Source organism: Rattus norvegicus, chromosome 5 (assembly GCF_021556685.1).
Source record: "Rattus norvegicus strain SHRSP/BbbUtx chromosome 5, alternate assembly SHRSP_T2T, whole genome shotgun sequence".
NCBI lineage: Eukaryota > Metazoa > Chordata > Mammalia > Rodentia > Muridae > Rattus > Rattus norvegicus.
The window spans coordinates 119,754,047-119,772,279 of NC_141538.1; the positions used below are offsets into that span (position 1 = coordinate 119,754,047).

Here is an 18,233-nt window from a genome sequence, read left to right on the forward strand (position 1 = left end):
AGAATCATTCGAATGCTTTACGCCTCTCGTTCTACAGAACTCCTCAAAGGCTGTGATCGCTTGTAGCCACACCCACTGATCTAGCCCTGTTTTTCCTCTTCATGTCCTGACAGGAATTTAACACCCGGTTTCCTTTGCACAGCCAGGTTTGCGGAGGATGAATTCGCAGTGGCTGCTGACTTCTCAAGACTTGAAGGAGTAGCTCTCTTCAGCCCTGTCCCTTGTCTTTCTGTCATCCACAGTCCCTCCTTCCTTTCCTCCTTCACATTTTGTATGTCCTTTATTCCCCTACATGCTTTTTAGCTTAGTATTGAGGGCTAAGTGACTGCCGTGGTTCAAATCTGAGGTGTTCCTCACAGGCTCGCGTGCACGTGCACCTGATCCTCAGCTGGTGAGCTTTAGGAGATGAGCCCTGGCGTGTGGGGAGGGGTCACCAGGGGCAGAGCTGTTGATACCTCCATGCCTTCCCACCATGATGAACTGAAACAAACCCAAGTCAGTCTTACAGTGTGTTTTACTTAATGTTTGCATTGCTGTGAAGAGACACGATGACCAAAGCAACTCTTACAAGGACAACATTTAATTGGGGCTGGCTTACAGGTTCAGAGGGTCAGTCCATTATCATCAAGACAGGAGCATGGCAGCATCCAGGCAGGCATGGTGCAGGAGGAGCTGAGAGTTCTACATCTTCATCTGAAGGCTGCTAGGAGAAGACTGACTCTCACACGGTTAGGGGGAGTGTCTCATTGCCCAGCCCCACAGTGACACACTTCCTCCAATAAGGCCACACCCACTCCAAGAAGGCCACACCCCCTGATAGTGCCATCCCTGGGCCAAGCACATTCAAACCGCCACACAGTGCTTTTGCCAGCTGTTTGTGACAGCCATGAGCTGTGCAAGAGGATCAGGACACTGGGCCATCACGATGGCTCAGGAGACAAGGGGGCTGCTGCCACGTCTGACAGCCCCGATTGTGGGATAAGTTCCCACCTGCGGGGATAGAATTCTCTTTCTTCTTTATATTTTCTTCCACTTAGTTTTATATATTTTGTGGCAAAATCATTATGTACAATTATGATTATTAGGTCTTACTCTCCAATTGAGCCTACTGATTAAGTTTTTTTCTATTGATTGATTACAGTTTTTTATTAGATTTATTTACTTTATCTTATGTGTGACTCTTTTGCCAGCATGATGCATGATGTCTGTTTCCCCTGGACATGTTTGGTGCCTGAGAAGGTCAGAAGAGGGCATCAGATGCCCCGGAACTGAAGTCACAGATGGTTGTGAGCCCCATATGGGTACTGGACACCAAACCTGGCTCCTGGAAGAGCAACGGGTGCTCTAAACCACTGGGCCATTTCTTTAGCCCTGGATTGGTTTGTTAGTTTGTTTGTTTTCTTTTTAGACAGACCCTAGTACAGCTCCAGCTGGCCCTGAAAACTGTGTAGCTGAGGCTAGCTTGGTGTTATTCTCTCTCTCTCAAAATTGTCGTATTTACTATTCGTGTGAGATTTATTATTTGTGTGTGTGTGCGTGTGTGTGTGTGTGTGTGGTGTGTGTGTGTGTGTGTGTGTGTGTGTGTGTGCGCGTGCACACATCTGTGTGTAGGGATCACTCTTCCCTTCTCCCATATGGAGTCCCACAACCATCAGACTTGGCCGCAGGCCCCTTACCCCACTGAGCCATTTCGAAGGCCCAAGTCTCTGATTCTCTGGCTTCTGCATCACAAGTGTTGGGATTACAGGCCTGCCCCACCTCGCCTGGCCCAACTGAATCCTTTACAGTTATGTAATTACAGTAGCTTCCTCTATCTCTGGTGGCATTTCCTGCCTTACATTGTGTTTCTGTGACTTCGATGTCCAGAATCTGAGTCTTGTAGGATTCTGAATTCCTTGTGTTGTCGTGAGGGGTGCCTTCCTGACGCCTCTGTTCCTCCTTTCTCACGCTGCTTCTGTCCGGGTCATTTTGTGTGGCTCTTAATTGTTTCCCTGGCTACTTCTCGTAGTGCTTTTTGTTGATGAACAAATACTGTTATTTGTTTCACATCCATTTAGAAGAAATCTTAAAGTTAGAAGTCTTAAAGAAGAGTTGAGACCGTAATAACAGTTAGCTTTGCTCTAGACCCAGGTGAGAGTCATTGCTAGCCTGTGGCCCATTCTGCTTGGAGAACTGAGTGCGCACTGCTTACAGATGAGGCTCTTCTGCACATGCTCAGTTCAGCTGTTCCCGTCAGGGACGTGACACTGTTCATCACGTTAGCTTCAGAAGGTGCCACGTAGTCCACAAGTCTCACTTTATCTTGTACTTTTAAAGATGACCAGATTTTCTTAAAAAACAAAAAGAAAACCAAAACCAACCAACCAAAAACCAATTACATGTTTGGTAATTCTATGGCTTGTCCCTAATGGTGGGTTCACCTGTTTCCTCATGATTCTCAGGTTCCCTTTCAGGTCGTACACCTTCCAGGTCAGGTGTCTTACAGCAGGTGACGCAGAACACTGTCTTCCTACTGACTTTTAGTGGCTGGCACGTGATTTCAGTCTGTCCCCTTGCTGATACCTAGCTTCCATCGCCTCAGTGCACTTAGTGCCAGAGACACACTGCTCCTGACTGTTGGAAACCTGCTTTGCCCAGCCCCGCCTACTGGCTTTGGAAGTGAAGGCATCTTCATGGGACCCAGGGCTCTAAGTTTCGGCCTCTGGTGTCTCCTGCTCCACTCTGTCCTCCCAGGCTCTCCCTCCACACAGTGCACTCTGCTCACTTCCTTCCAGAAGCGTTTGAATGGGACTTTTATCTATTCTATCCGTGCTTAAGGTTGCTCTTGGTGATGGACTTATCTTGACACACGCTGTTTTATCCACTCTCCCAACAAGCATATTTATAAGGTGGCTTTTAGCTATTTTTTTTTAAAGCGGTAAGACTTGACTATAAAATAAAAAGATCCATTTTAAAAATCGTAAAATTATTTTTATGTTTTTATTTCACTAGAATTCGGCCACAGGTGTCATGTATAGAAGGAGACCTGTTACCTTTTATCTGCTACCCATCCAAAGGAATGTGGGTGCTAAAGTCAGTGATAAAAAGTGCTAAAGAGGGCTGGGGATTTAGCTCAGTGGTAGAGTGCTTGCCTAGCAAGCGCAAGGCCCTGGGTTCGGTCCCCAGCTCCGAAAAAAAGAAAAAAGAAAAAAAAAGAAAAGAAAAAAGTGCTAAAGAGAAGCAGAGCAATCCACAGGGGATTTGGTTGCTCTGTACGTCAGTAATGCGTTTTCATGGGCCCTGCCCTCAAACTGGGCCCTTCTCCCCTCACCCCGTGTGTGCCGAACAGACAGTCTCCCATCATCTCCCACCCAGCGTGATTGGTGCCTGCTGACCTTTCTCATCACGCTGGCCCATCACGACACCTAGACAGGTCTGTTCCAGTCACTTAACAGTCACTTGCTACAGTCTGTTGCCAGCACAGCCACCACAGTGGTTTTGTTTAACATGTGGAGGGGGCTGGCGAGGCAGCTCCATGGTGGAGAACTCTGGCTGCTATTCTAGAGGAGCCAGGTCTGAGTCCAGCACCCATGAGGTGGCCCAGAGCCCTTTGCAACTCCAGTTCCAAGGGATCTTATGTCATCTTTCGGCTTCCATAGCCACTGTGTGCATGCAATGCACAGACAGACATACAGGTGAAAACCCATTCCTATAAATTAATGAAATGAATTAAAAATGAGGTTAAGATTGTACTAGGAACTTCTCTTTCTACCTTTATAGTTTCTTTCCAACCTTTCAGAGTCAACACTCAAACCTCTACTAACTCATAAGGTTTTACAGGCCCAAGAGGGATCCCTGCTTCCTCCCCCACCAGCCCTGGACCTCTCCTTCTGCCCTCTTCTCCCAGCTCTCTTGTCCAACCACGGTTGACCGGCCATGTTCCTGCTTTGCTCTGTGCATAGAATTCCCTCCCGATAGATGCACTCATGTTCCTTCCTTTGCTTCGTCCAGGTCTTTATTCATACTCTCTGCTTAGATCTCTGGCTGGCTGTGTGCAGCTGCCTCCTTCCTGGTTTGTCTCCTTTCTGCCTGCCGTTCATTTTACACGCGTGTAACTTGTCTTGTGCATTCTGCCACTTCAGGCATGCCCATGTCCTTTCCACTGCAACGTTACCTTGGCAGAGTTAAGGAAAGTGGTCGAGTTTGTGGTTGAATTGCCAGTGCTACGGAGTGATGTCACATTCTAGGGGTCAGTCAGTATTTGTTGAATGAAAGACTGAATTAAAGAGGCTCTGCACAAAGACTTTCTTGTAAGTCATCAAAGAGCTCAACGATTGAGGTACATAGTGAGTCTTCAGGATGCGTTCACCTATTCAGGGTTATTTTCCTTAAATTGCTGTGGCCTTATCTTAAAATTTACAGTACTCTATTGGTTTAGTACTATTGATATGTATAACTTAAGGTACACTTTTCAAAAAGCTAATTTCTCTCTGTAATTATATATGTGTGTTTGTGAAGGTAATATGTACATATATCTTAAAAATCTGTTGATTGTGCCCAAGCTTCTCCATTCAGGAACAAAGTGATGACCAGAGTGGGGTAAAAACCAAGCTTGGCTGACTCTGGCCTTCCCACTCCTGTTTCCCTGGGGCTCCTCCCTCCACTTCTGAGTCTCCAGGTCTTTCCCGGGAATGATGAGCCCAACTTCAAATTATCTGTCTTTCCTCTCCTCTTCTGCTCTGGGGGTCTGCACTCCTGTTTCCTGGAGGGAATTGGCTGCTAACAAGTTTGATGTTGTTGCAAACTATTGTTCCCCCAATGAGAGCATCTTTCTTTGGAAGTTCTCAGGTTTGAACTCTTAACTGCTACAACCTAAGATCTGATATGCTGTGCATCTGTGACCACACTCTTTGCCTCTCTGATGTGCTGTGTTTCTCTCTCGTTGGTGCATTCTGAAGACTGGGACTGAGTCAGTGAGGTTTGTGAAGTGTGCACGGCCTGGTTTACCATTTTACTCTAAGTTGGCAACTGCGATGGCTTTACACACCCTCATTTGGGATCCTGTTCATTGGGTGTCCAGTTTCTCTCTGTTGAAGGAATTTATCTTGAGATTGAGAACATACTTTGTTTTCATTTTGTTTCTTCTGCTTTTTTGTGTTGTCTTCAGAGAACAAACAAGCAGGACAAACAAGACAAAATGAAGTAAGAGTTTCCTTTTGTTGGCAAGCATATTACCTGATAGTGCTTCTGTTTGAGGGCAGAAATCACACAAAAAACAAGAATATTAAGAAACTAATCACTGTGGCTGGAGAGATGGCTTAGTACTTAAGAACACTGGCTGTGCTTCCACGGGACCTGGGTTCAATTCCCAGCACTCACATGGCAACTTACAGCTCCAGGGGATCTGGCACCCTCTTCTGCTCCAAGGGATCAGAAGACATAGAACTCAAAGAAGCACACGCACACATACACACAAATAAATGATAAATCAGTAAAAAATAAAAAAGAAATTATTTCATTATAGAATAGGGGTTAACAAAAAATTCTATGTCTAGTTATCCTCTGGCTGTAGAAGAAGGTTACATTCATAAACTTTTGAGATCAGAGGGGCAGTTCAATGCATATCTATCTAGTGTTTGTTGGGTCTTTTGCTAAGCACCCTACATATCTCACTGTAATTGAACTTTCTGAGGTAGATAGTGTTACATCCCTTATACAGCTAGGGAAGTTCTAGGAAACTCAGCAACTTTCACAAAATCATAATTACTGGGGCCGAGAGCTGGCTTGCAGAGGACCCCAGTTCGATTCCCAGAACCCACGTGATGGCTAGCGTCTGTCTGTAACTCCAGATTCAGGGGCTGACCTCTGTCCTCTGTGAGCACCAGGCATGTGTGTGGTGCACAGCCTTATACACAGGCAAAACACTCATACACATAAATAAGTCTTTAGAAAAGATGGTGATAGCTACTGAGTGGTAGTGCTGAGCAAAGCCCCTTGCAGCCGCCGAAGACTGCTCACCGTCTCTGTCCGGTCTCCTGTTGTCCTGAGAACCCACCTTGCCTGGGGTGGTCTTATTTCCAGTAGCAGAAGGCACATTCTTGAAAGTCTTTTCAATTTTCAGGTAGATCCTGTTGTTTGCTTTTGGTTGCTTGTTTTATATTGGGTTGGAACCCACCTCTGTGTGTCCTCAGAGTCAGAGTGAGAGAGTTAATCTGCTTTCTCTTCTCAGGTCAGCATCTGGCCTCCTCCAGCAGCTCTGTTTCCTTCCCTCCGCCATTCCCTCACCCATCGCTGTCTGGGAAAATGCCTTTGTGAAATCACTCTTGTGTTTCAGGCGCATGTTTACAATTGTATTTCCCAGAGATGCTCCTTTCTTTAGCTCCGTGCTCTCCAACTGCATCCTTTTCCCTTCTGGATCTGGTGATGAGAACCCTTGATTTCTTGTGTAATCTTCAGGGGTTTATAGTTTCATTAAAAAGACAAGAATGGACATTAACAACAAATGACTATATGTTTAATAAATGCCAGCAGACTAATTTGTGATAATAATGGCAATAACAGTATAGAGTGACCACATCAGGCACCAGTCTTGCAAGGTGGCAGATTCAGTCCGCACAGGAACTCTGTGGGTCGATGCTGGCAGCGCTGGCATTTACATCTGAGTAAGGCGAGACAGTCTGGTCAGGCAGCTCACTCAGGCCCACACACTTTTTTTTTTTAATTTTTTAAAATTATGTCTATATGAGTACACTTTCGATGACTTCAGCCACACCAGAAGAGGGTATGGGATCCCAGTACAGATGGTTGTGAGCCACCATGTGGTTGCTGGGATTTGAACTCGGGACCCCTGGAAGAGCAGTCAGTGCTCTTAACCACTGAGCCATCTCTCCAGCCCCAAAATGTGTAGCCCAGGCTGGCCTCGAACTCGTGATCCTCCTGCCTCTGCCTCCTTCAGCAAATCCTACCGGTGTGCACCACCACAACCAGCCACATACTTCTTAGGTATCTGGTTTTGAGCTGAGTCTGCCCCGCCACGGCCAATGTTAGTCATCTTTATGCTCTACTGACTGTCTGTGGGGCCTTGGAGGAGCCGTCAGTGTAGGCTGAGATAGGAGAATCCGAGGGAGCTGGAAGGACTGGTTGGCGTGCGGTCAGGAAAGAAGTGTGAAGAAGAATCAGAAGACACTGTGGGGAGAAACCCTAGGAAGAGCATTGTGAGAAATTTGTGCTAGAGTGGTTATGAGTTGAGTGTTTAAGCAAACAATGACACCCAAACCACCTTCTCATCTGACTTAGCAGGACCTGTGAGATCTGCTCTCGAGGACCATGTTCTCTGTTCTGTTGTCTGTCTGTCCAGATGTGCTAAGAATGTACTAAGAATGTAGTCTCCGATCCATCCGCTGACAGTGCTTATTACCTTAGTGTCCTTCGGGTCTCAGCCTAGCCCTTTCTGACCACAGACCTGAAGATGTCCTTAGCACATGGCCTTGCTTGATTTATCCGTGAATGGCACACTTGTTTAATTCCCATCTCTTCTTTTTTCTTTTATAAGAAGGAGCCGGATTGTATTTATGGTGTTAATGTGCCCTCAGGATCTTGGGGTCTCAGTCATGCAGATACACTTTGAGTGGTGAAGCCAGGGGGTGTGGACTAGGACTTTCTAGGATGTTTCACTGAGGAAATGGGATATAGATGCAATGTTGTTTCTCTCCTGTCCACTTCCCCCATCCTGAAGGCAAACTAAAATGGGACATTAGTAATCTCACTGTAATTAGGAGAGGGAGGCCAGGGAATTATAGAGACTGTCTTTTAATGTAAACTGAACAATCCAAGTTTTCTTTAAAGACTTCTTGTAGATAAAACAGTTCCTATAATTTAAAACCTTTGTTAATTGTTTTCTTTAATTTGCCATTTGCAACAACTCCACTACTAATTAATATAAAAGATATCACTATTGATAGAAATTCTTGACGAGAACTAATTTGGGGAGAAAGAAATTGTTCTACTCTATTATGATTGATTGGATCTGATGTTGCTCTGATGAGCCTTCATTTGCTGTTGAAGGCTGTATAGAATATTAGCTATATTAGAATTAAGCTGCCATGGTCAAAACCTGGCTTTATCAACTCCCCATAGCCTTGAAACCACAGAGACGTCATCTGATCCTCCAGTGTTCACCACCTCATCTGCACACAGTGAATGGCAAGAATGCTTGACAGAGAAATAGCTGAAGCTGAGGACAGATAATATATATTTTTAAAGATTTATTTATTATGTATATAGTGTTCTGCCTGCCTGCATGCCTGCACACCAGACAAGACACCACATTTCATTATAGATGGTTGTAAGCCACCGTGTAGTTGCTGAGAATTGAACTCAGCACTCATCGGGTGTTCTTAACCTCTGAGCCACACCCCCGCCCCCCAGCCTGCAGGTAATAATTTTAAGGGGGTGAATGTAGAATGACTTAATATATAGGGGAGATGAAGGATCGATTTTCTATCTGTGTTTTGGGATTTGGAACCAGATAGAGACAATAAGTGAATAAAGAGTTGTTCATGTTAAATGAGATGCTGCAGGACCGAAGGAAGTGGTGCTTCAGAAAGAAAAGCCCTAGGTGTTCATTGTCATGGAAACAAGGTGAGACTAGGAGCTAGTAACAGGGTTTTCCTCTGAGATCTAGAAGAATGGGTGGGACTTAAGATTGAGTATGGAGGAGACAGTAGGGGAGTTAACAGCACCTGCAGCGTTAATGCAGTTCAACCAGGAGGCTCTAAGAATTCATGTTACATATGTATCTGTTTGTTTTCTTTTATGTGTGTGGGCGTTCCACCTGCATATAACTGTGTATCATGTGTGCTTGCTGCCTGGAGAAGCCAGAGAGGTATCAGGAGTTGCAGATGATAGTGAGCCACTCTGTGGATGCTGGGGATTAATCCCTGGCCTTCTGTAAGTGCAGCCAGTGCTTCTAACCACTGAACCATCTCTCCAGCTAGTGTTTCATGTCTGTCTGTCTGTCTGTCTATCTCTCTTCCATCTATTATTATTTATTAATTCATCTATCTACCATCTATTATTTTTTATGAATTCATCTATTATCTATCTATATCCATCTGTCTATCTTCCATCTATTGTTATTATTTATTCATCTATTATTTACCATCTATTTTCTACCACCTGTTCATCTGTCTGTCTGTCTGCCTGTCTATACCTGTACATGTGTGTTCATAGGTACATGTATGTAGTTTTAGTTGTGGCATTTTAAGGCAGTATCCTGATGTATTTAGTCCAGGCTAGCATCCAGCTCCTGGCCCTCAGGTACTAGGAAGTGTGCCACACTTACGGATTGGTGTCACCATTTCTAGTTCACAGTATATGGTAGTCCGTGTTGTAAATTTACAAGTGTCACTGAAAAGGGCATGCATATAGTATTAAGACCGACATACTTTAAACAATTGAAAGGCTTTTCAAGGTGATTTTGACATTTTATTTTTCATGGTTTTGGCTAGCTTTGGAGTGTGACCAATGCATATGCCGTAGCACATACAGTGACCATGGAGAGTATCACCCAAGTGCTGTGGACTAGCACGGTTTTACGTGTTTGGTGGCAGCTGTAGTAGCGGGCTTTGGCGTGGGGAAAGGGATCATTCCCCTGTTTTACTTACGTCCTCCTAACTAGCTTTATGATGACATAAGCTACTCAGCTTTGTCCTTAGGCTTTCCCTGTCTAAATTCTGTCCTTACCCGTCACCCCAGTGCACAGATAAAGTATGATTGTATTTCTTTCCTGTAAAGAAATCTATGACTTGCTTTTCAGGTAATAAAGCAGTGCCAGCATGCATTTAGCTATGCTGTGAAAACGGAATAGAGTTTAGAGCACTCAAGTCCCATTTTGAAATTATGCTTTTGTAAGCTAAGTTATCTTAAAAGTTTAAAAATGAAATTTTTCTTAATTTATGGACAAAGTACATGATTAAAAGTTTAGAAAGTCTCTCTCTCTCTCTCTCTCTCTCACACACACACACACACACACACACACACACACATGCACACGCACATCAACGAAGAAAAACTCATTGTTAATTTTCCCATCCACAGACGTGTTAGTGTTTTCATTACATTTGCTTCTACAGTTTTATAAATAGATTTATATCTTGTCTTTAAAGATATAGGATAGGGCAGGGAGATGGCCCAGCAGGTGAAGGTGTCTTCAAGAGACCCTGATGATTTGAATTCCATCTTTAGTATCCACATAGCTGGAGGAAAGGATCCATCCTGCTAGTTTTCTTCTGACCGACATAGGTCACACACACATACGTATGATAAAAGTTTGTAAAAGGTTGTATAATAAACCTGTGGGTCCTGGAGAGATGGCTCAGCGGTTAGGATGCTTGCTGCTCTTCCAGAGAACCTGAGTTCTTGCTGTTCGCAACCACTAGTAACTCCAGCTTCAGGAATCCAGTGCCCTCTTCTGTCCCTTACTTGCACTGTGCACACATGGCATATACATGCACACACATGGCATACCCCACACAGCATACACATGTGTACACATGTAAGATATATACACTCAACACACACAACATATACACACACATAACATACATATAAAAGCAAATCTAAGAAATATTAATAGAATAAACATTTCCCTAAATCATCATTCAATTGGCATGTATTTTACCTTGAATGGTGTTAAGTCAGTGATACTTTGTCTCTAATTTGGAACTTTTGTTTGTTTTTTGTTTTTTTTTTCCAGAGCTGGGGACTGAACCCAGGGCCTTGCGCTTCCTAGGCAAGCGCTCTACCACTGAGCTAAATCCCCAACCCCTAATTTGGAACTTTTAAATGTAGGTTTTGTATTATCCGCTTAGGAAAATTCCGAGAATTTTGACATTGCCATTGTTCTAATTAGAATGCCAGATGTTCTTTTTTTTTGAAAAAAATTCAGGATTGATTTTCTTTTAAAAACTGTATTTGTATATTTATGTACCTGTGTTTGTCTGCGTGGGTGCCCACAGAGGACAAGAGGGCACCCCTGGACTTGGGTGTATAGGTGGTTGTGAGCCACCTGATGTGAGTGCTGGGAACCAAGCCTGGGTCCCCTGGAAGACAAGCAAGTGCTTTTAACCACTGAGCCATCTGTCCAGCCCCAAGTTTTCAAGTTAGAGTTCCTCATATTCTTAAAGATGTCTTGCCGTGGTGCTCCTCGCTCTGGGAAGTGTCTGGAAAGTCTGTTGACAGGCCGTTGGAGAAGCACGTACCCATCATGAATTGTCGATGTAATTGTAATAACATAATTGTTGATGCCTTCTGTGGTTGTAATCGTTTGAATCCTGAATTTGTTGATTTAGAAAAGAGTGAGCTAGACAATTTACAGAGCCCCCTTTGGCATCCAGCTTTTATTTGTCTTGAAATGACATCTTAGCTGCTCTAGCACGTGGCTGTGCTGGGAAGTTTTCCCTTGGCTTCATCTTCTAGTCAGCTGTCCATTATCGTGTGTTGAATAATCTTTAACAGTTAGCTTTAGCTTCACATCAAAACCGACCAGGGACCTTCCACACGCCTCACCCCCCAACTATCAGTCTCCCCTCTCCGGGAGTGCATTTGTTACCAGGCTGCTCAGATTGACAGTTGCTATTGTCCCAGTTCTGGAGTTTTAAGATCGACTCTGTACACTGTATATTCTGTGGCTTTTGACAGACATATTGGGACACATGTCATTATGACATCATAAACAATAGTGTAAGTGTCAGAACATCCTCTCAGCTATGCCCGTCCATCCTCTGTCCTCTTGGACACTGATCTTTGTACGGTGCCCATCATTTTGCCTTTTCCAAAACGCCTTATAGGAGGCCATCCAGTGTGCCGTCTCTTTAGACTGGCCTTTTCCACATGGGAGCATGCATGCATTTGAAGTTTTTACATGTGCTTTCATAGCTCACTTCTTTTAGTGTTCCATTTTCTGGGTCAGCACAGTTTGTTTGTTCTCTCACTGAGAAACAACAGCAGCATCTTGATTACCTTCAAGCTTTGACACTGTCAGAAAGAACCTGCTATAAACATGTGTGCAGGGCTTTTAAAGAAGTGCATTTATTTCTGTCCATGAGTGCTTCTCTGCATGGATGTTTGTGCCGGACATGTGTTCCTGGTGCCTGTGGAAGTGAAAGGGTGTAGGAGCCTGTGAAACTTGAGTTACCTGTGGTTGAAGATGCTTTGTGGGTACTGGGAACTAAACTCGAGTCTTCTACCAGAGCAGCCAGTGCCCTTAACTGCTGAGACACCGCTCCAGTCATACGATGCAGGCTTTATGTAGACATTGAATTTCAACTAATTTGGATAAACCTTCATTTTTAATTTCAATGTGTATGGGTGTTTCCCCACACGTGTGCCCAGTGGAAGGCAGAAAGGGGGCATCAGATCTGGAACTAGAGTTATGGATGGTTCTGAGCTGCCATGTGGGCCAGTGTTCTTAACTGCCGAGACTTCTCCAGCCCCCTGGATAAACCTCTGTCTTCTTTTGAGATGTCCTGTTCTCATTTGAGTCTTTAGTGTTATTTTAAATAAACTCAGGAAGTTTCGCCACTTATAGTTCTCAAAGCTGGAATCAACAGGTTTTATAAAGGAGGCCTTAGATTCAGGAGGGGCGGTGCATTTTATAAAGGGTAAAGGTTTTCTTTCTGACGCTTCCCCTGGGAAGCAGATTTAACTCTGATAGTTGATGAGCATCTCAGTCATAGCTAACAAACCCGAATGACTCCTTTCTAATCTTGAAAGGGAAGTTGGAAGATTCTGTGCTGTGTTGCTCTGACGGCACTATGATATGGACACTTGCCTATGGGACTCTGGACTCTACAAGTGACAGGAGATGGGTGTGAAGTGACAGGCGTGTCTGGCGCGTATCCCAGCTGGTGGCTTGTGGAGGATGATTCCTCAGATGCAGTCCTTTCTGCCTCTTGTTCTTTATTTTAATTTTTTTTGCCCATCTCCTCTTTTTTGTAGAATGCAAGTCAAATAAATTAGAGCAATGAAAAAAAATGCCTGAAACAAGTTATAAGAACTGGTTTTATCAACTAATGTTTTTAGTACTTGGTTGTTTTAAAAATGGTTTGTTTCCTCTTAACCACAAAGAAAAAAATGTGAATTATGTTAAATGTCTCATTGAAATGTTTTAAACATTGTTTCTTTTGCAAGAGCTACTTATTTAAGCCACGTTTCAAGAGAATCTACAAATGTAATGTATGCGTGCATGTGTGCTTGTGTGTGTGTGTGCTTGTGTGTGTGTTTGTGTGTGTGTGTTTGTGTGTGTGTGTGCTGTGTGTGTGTGCATGTGTGTATGTGTGCTTGTGTGTGCTTGTGTGTGTGTGCTTGTGTGTGCTTGTGTGTGTGTGTGTGCTTGTTTGTGTGTTCATGTGTGTGCATGTGTGTATGTGTGCATGTGTGTGTGTGCTTGTGTGTATGTGTGCATGTGTGTGTGTGCTTGTGTGTATGTGCATGTGTGTGTGCGTGTGTGTGTGCTTGTGTGTATGTGCATGTGTGTGTGTGCGTGTGTGTGCTTGTGTGTGTGCTTGTGTGCGTGAGTGTGTGTGCTTGTGTGTGTATGTGTGCTTGTGTGTGTGTGTGCATGCTTGTGTGTGTGTGTGTGTGCTTGTGTGTATGTGTGCTTGTGTGTGCGTGTGTGTGCTTGTGTGTGTGCGCAGGCGCGTGTGTGTTATAAATTTCCAGGTGATGAAAGCCATGTTTAACTGATGATCAGTGGTATGTTGTAGTTGATATTCTCGCAGCCTTTGCTCTGTAGCTTGAACTTCGCTGAGTTTTACTGTCCTTATTTACAACAAAATTTTGGTTTCTGCTTGGCCTCTTGGTACAGGCCACACACAACATAACCCCAACTTTTGGGAGGCAGAGGTAGTGAGACTGTGGCAAGTCTGGGGACATAGTTATATCTTGTCTTAAAAACAAAAGAGCAACAAATTTTGGGCCAAAAATTCTAAAGAGAGTTTTCATTTTTATGAACATGGTTTACATTTTAATGGAACTTATTTAACAGAAGGAGTTTAAAACGTTCAAGTACACTTGGATCAGCAAATTACAAACATGTATATTACATAATAGTCGCAGGTCTCCCACAAGATTTTAGGGGCTGCTTTTTTTTGTAAGGAGACAATTTGTCATCACTGGACAGGAGATCACTCTTTCATGTTGACTTTCATGAAGAGGTGCTTCAGACAAAAAGTTTAGTATAGAAATCTTTGAAAAGACAGCCTATGTTTTAAATTTTTATACATTTTAAAAATTGTGAGTATTCATTGTATACATGTATACATGCCATTGTATACATGTGGAAATCAGAGGACAACTAGTAAGAATTAATTCTCTCTCCACCACACTGGTGCCAGGTATTGAACTCAGTTTGCCAGGCTTGGTGGCAGGCATCTTTACCCACTGAGCCATCTCAGTGGCCCTCAAACTGAATATTTAAAAGAGCTTTATATTGCTGCTTCTCATCTTTTTTTTTTTTTTTTTTTTCTTTTTTTCGGAGCTGGGGACCGAACCTAGGGCCTTGCGCTTGCTAGGCAAGTGCTCTACCACTGAGCTAAATACCCAACCCCTGCTTCTCATCTTTTAAAAACAAGTCTCTGAGGTAGGGAAATTGGCTGATTTAGGCTATGTCATAGAGAATAAGGGAGAGTCATTGCCCAAAGTCACTTGGAGGTAGTTGCAGACGAGATAGGACTGGGCCTTCTGACTCGGTATTACATTGCTTTTATTTGTGTTATCTTACCATCCAATCTTTCCCAACATTTCACCGCCATTTTGTCACATTCTAGTTACTTGCAAAAGGAAGATAAATATGAGTTAGTTCTTTGGTCTGACTTGAAGACTGTGGGATACCTCGGGGTGAAGGGGACTGATAATCCAGCTTGTATGTTTCTGGGTAAACTGTGGTGCCGATCAGCTTTAGGCCTGTAGGCAGGACGGTTAAAACAGCGGCACAGGATGAGAAAGGAACAGGGCAAGGTCAGGGCTGAAACGTGTAGCCTAGCTGTGTCATTCAGCCCTACTATGCGCATTTGCGTCTGGTGAATGATTCATTGTGCTGTCTCTTACAGATGTTGAAAATTTCCTCTAAGGAGAAATATCCATTATTTACTTTTGTAAATGGCCATTCCAGAGACTTTGATTTTACGTCCACTGCAGCCAGTGAGGAAGACCTTTTCTTAGAAGATGAAAAGAAGAATTTCAAAAGATTTAGCACAGAAGAGTTTGTCCTCCTTTAAAGGTGAAGACATTTGTGCTTCTGAGAAGTGCTTGAGCACAGTGGAGTCGAAAAGAGCAACGAGCGAGCTGGAGATCCTCACTAAGCACGTCCCTTTAACAGTGCACATTCGAACACACCTAGACTTTAAAGGTATTTTTCTGAATACCTTTTCTAAACGACTTGATGGCTCTTGCTTTCCAGTGATAAATAACAAGCTATTCTGGTTGCATTCCTGTTTCCCAAAGATGTGCTAATGGAACACTACATAAACTGCAAGCCTTTCGGTCCCCAGCATTTTCTACCTGAGCCCATTGATCCCCTGAAGGTTTTATGATATATGTTTCCTCCAAGATTCAGATCACCAAGTTACTTTTAAAAGCCTCACTTTGTATTGATGACAGGAGACTGGATCTTCAGCGCTACCCAACCTCCTGCTCTCACTGTAACCAGAGGATGTTTTGGGTTTATGTATCTGGATAATAAAATGGACACATAAAATTATATAAGCAGGATTTTAAGGCAGTACTTAACAATGTGATTTTATAGCAACTACTCTTTATGTGTTTCACAGAGTCTTCCATGAGGAACAAATATAAAGCATTTGTTTTCCTTTCACTTCTCCCTTTCCTTCTTTCCTTCCTTCTATCCATCCATCCTTCCTTCCTTCCTTCTTTCCTTCCTTCCCTTTTCCTTTCTTCTTTCTTTCAAGATTGGGACTCAGGATTGAACCCAGGGCCTTGTATATGAGAGGCAAGTGTTCTATCTTTGATTTTTCTCCACATATTTAAAAGTTTTCGGTTGTATCTATATTTATTTTAATTAGGTAAAGGAAATTACAGAATTGTAGCATTTGTTTCCTATCTTAGAAGTGAAGTTTTATGGAAATCCAATGTACTACGTAATTTTTAATCTAATGATGAATGCAAGAGAAATATGGATGCTTTCTGATTTTACTGTTTGTATAAAATGATGTCATGGCATTTCGGAGCTGAGACTATGTACAGGTTAAATCTGCCTTAAGTGTGCTGTGAGTTTACTTTAAAGACAAACTTGTGATATAAGAGTATAAGAGTTATTAGCACGTCAGGATTATAAAAAAATACTTTAATTAAAAACATGAGAATATAAGACACTCTTGTTTTAATGTTGGGATTATTTTAATTCATTGAGAAATTGTTATCTTGGATGGATTCTGTTTATTTCTGATGAGTGGAAATGAAGCTGTTGCTCAGGATGCAGGCTCTAACTGTTTATGAAGCTCTGTGTTTCTGTGAATGATGACTTACAAAGACACAGAAGTTTGTGTCATGTGTAGACATTGACCTCCTTTACCAGAGAATCCCTTTGTTCTCAGATGCAAACAAAGCCACAACAGAGGCTTCAGTAAGCCTGAAGAATGAAAACAGGTTTGACAGTTCCCATTGACGATGGTTTATTGAATTGAGGCAGTCTAAAAATCTAAATTTTTCCCTTTGCCCTAGATAAATCTGGACAAATTAAGTTCAATACTAATTTTCCTAGAATGTCAAAGCAGCAGAAGAAGGAGAAGCCTCGAGTTTGCTGGGTTTAGTGTGCTCCACTCTCCTGAGATAGGCCACTGCTCCCAGCAGCCACAGGAGGATGTAGACTCAGACCTTCATGTGGATCAGTACTGGCTGTGAGTGTTCCCGTGTAAGAACTCTAATAAAAACGTGTTACAGTTGAAGCTCAACACTTTCCTAGCTTTTTAAAAGATAATATCAAAGTAGAATATTGGAATGAGACAAAATTCTACCTGGAGAATGGTAAGGAGAGAGGGGATAGCACTCTTTTGACATTGAATTCTGTTTTAAAATACTGTTTCAGGATTGTGTAGTCAAAAGAAACACATCTTACAACACAGTCATCTATCTGGCAGGGACTAAGTGTCTAGACTCAGAAACTTTGAGGTAATGTTATGCATCTACAGTGTATTCAGTGGTGTGTGGGGGTGAGTAGATGTGTGGGTGGGAGGTAAGAGCAGTACTGATTTGCCCTCATCTGAGGGCCAGCTGAAGCTAGGTTACACTTTCACCATGGAAGCAGCTGAACCGTTAGGGTCAGGACGGAAGCCCTGTGCATCCTGGCCTCACACTTTGCATTGAACACAGACTTAAAGTTCCATAAGACAGGAAGCACAACCTAGCAGGGAGGCTTGGGAGTGCTCTCCTCCAAGGAACATTCTAAGATTCTAAGTTAGAGTCCTGATGGGAGAGTCTCCTGTTAAAGATACTGATCTCACCAGTCGCATTTCAGAGAGGACTTCCTACAAAGCCAAATTTTGATACAATGTTTAACAAAGGTTTCCTTTTTTTTTTAAAGGGTTGATGTTATGAATTGATTTTTTTTTATTTTTTATTTTTATTTTTGCCAGTGTGTTAACCACCAGCAGGCAATTTTGAAAGTCATCCTTTACAGAATGAATGAATGAATGAATAAGTTAATGAAAAGATCTTTTACAATATATTTCCAAAAATTTTCCCCAAGGTGTTCTTTTTCCTTGTGTTGCATTAAACCAATCCCATTAAATCTGTATTAGTGAGAAGGTAATCTCAGAAGATTGAAACTCAGATCACTTTGGAGTGTGTTAACCTTGGGATTTGCCACTATTGTGTGTGGCAAACACAACCTTGCATGCAAACTCTGACTCTAGAGTGGTTGATGTTAAAACAGAAAGCAACAAAATGACTTACCTGTGCAATCCATCCAATTTTGGGTCAGAAACCTGCTTTTTAGTGATCTCTAGTTAACCTCTATTATTCCGTGCCAGAAAGCACTTTATTCCAGTCAAAACTCAGAACCGCAGTTTCCCCCTTCTACCTCAGAGAAGTTTCACTGCCATGGTTTATTACAGATCACCAAGAATAGCTTGGGTTTGACATGGAGATGTTTTCATGTGGAAGCTTTAAAAGAAATGAAAAAAAAAAACTATAAAGGATTTTCCACAACCAGGAAACAAGAGGAAGGATGGATAATG

General features: G+C 42.8%; 1 protein-coding gene across 5 annotated transcripts in view; it reads left to right on the forward strand.

Moving 5' to 3' along the window:
* Positions 1-16,370, forward strand: part of Atg4c (autophagy related 4C, cysteine peptidase) — a 68,455-nt gene extending 52,085 nt beyond the window's left edge. For 2 of the 5 annotated variants that reach the window (XM_087549061.1, XM_087549060.1), the window contains 2 exons: positions 8,853-8,928; positions 15,090-16,370. In XM_087549061.1, coding sequence (XP_087405187.1) covers positions 8,853-8,915 — 63 coding nt within the window. In that variant the 3' untranslated portion in view covers positions 8,916-8,928; positions 15,090-16,370. 5 annotated transcript variants of the gene reach the window in all.
* The last annotated feature ends 1,863 nt before the right edge of the window (positions 16,371-18,233 follow it).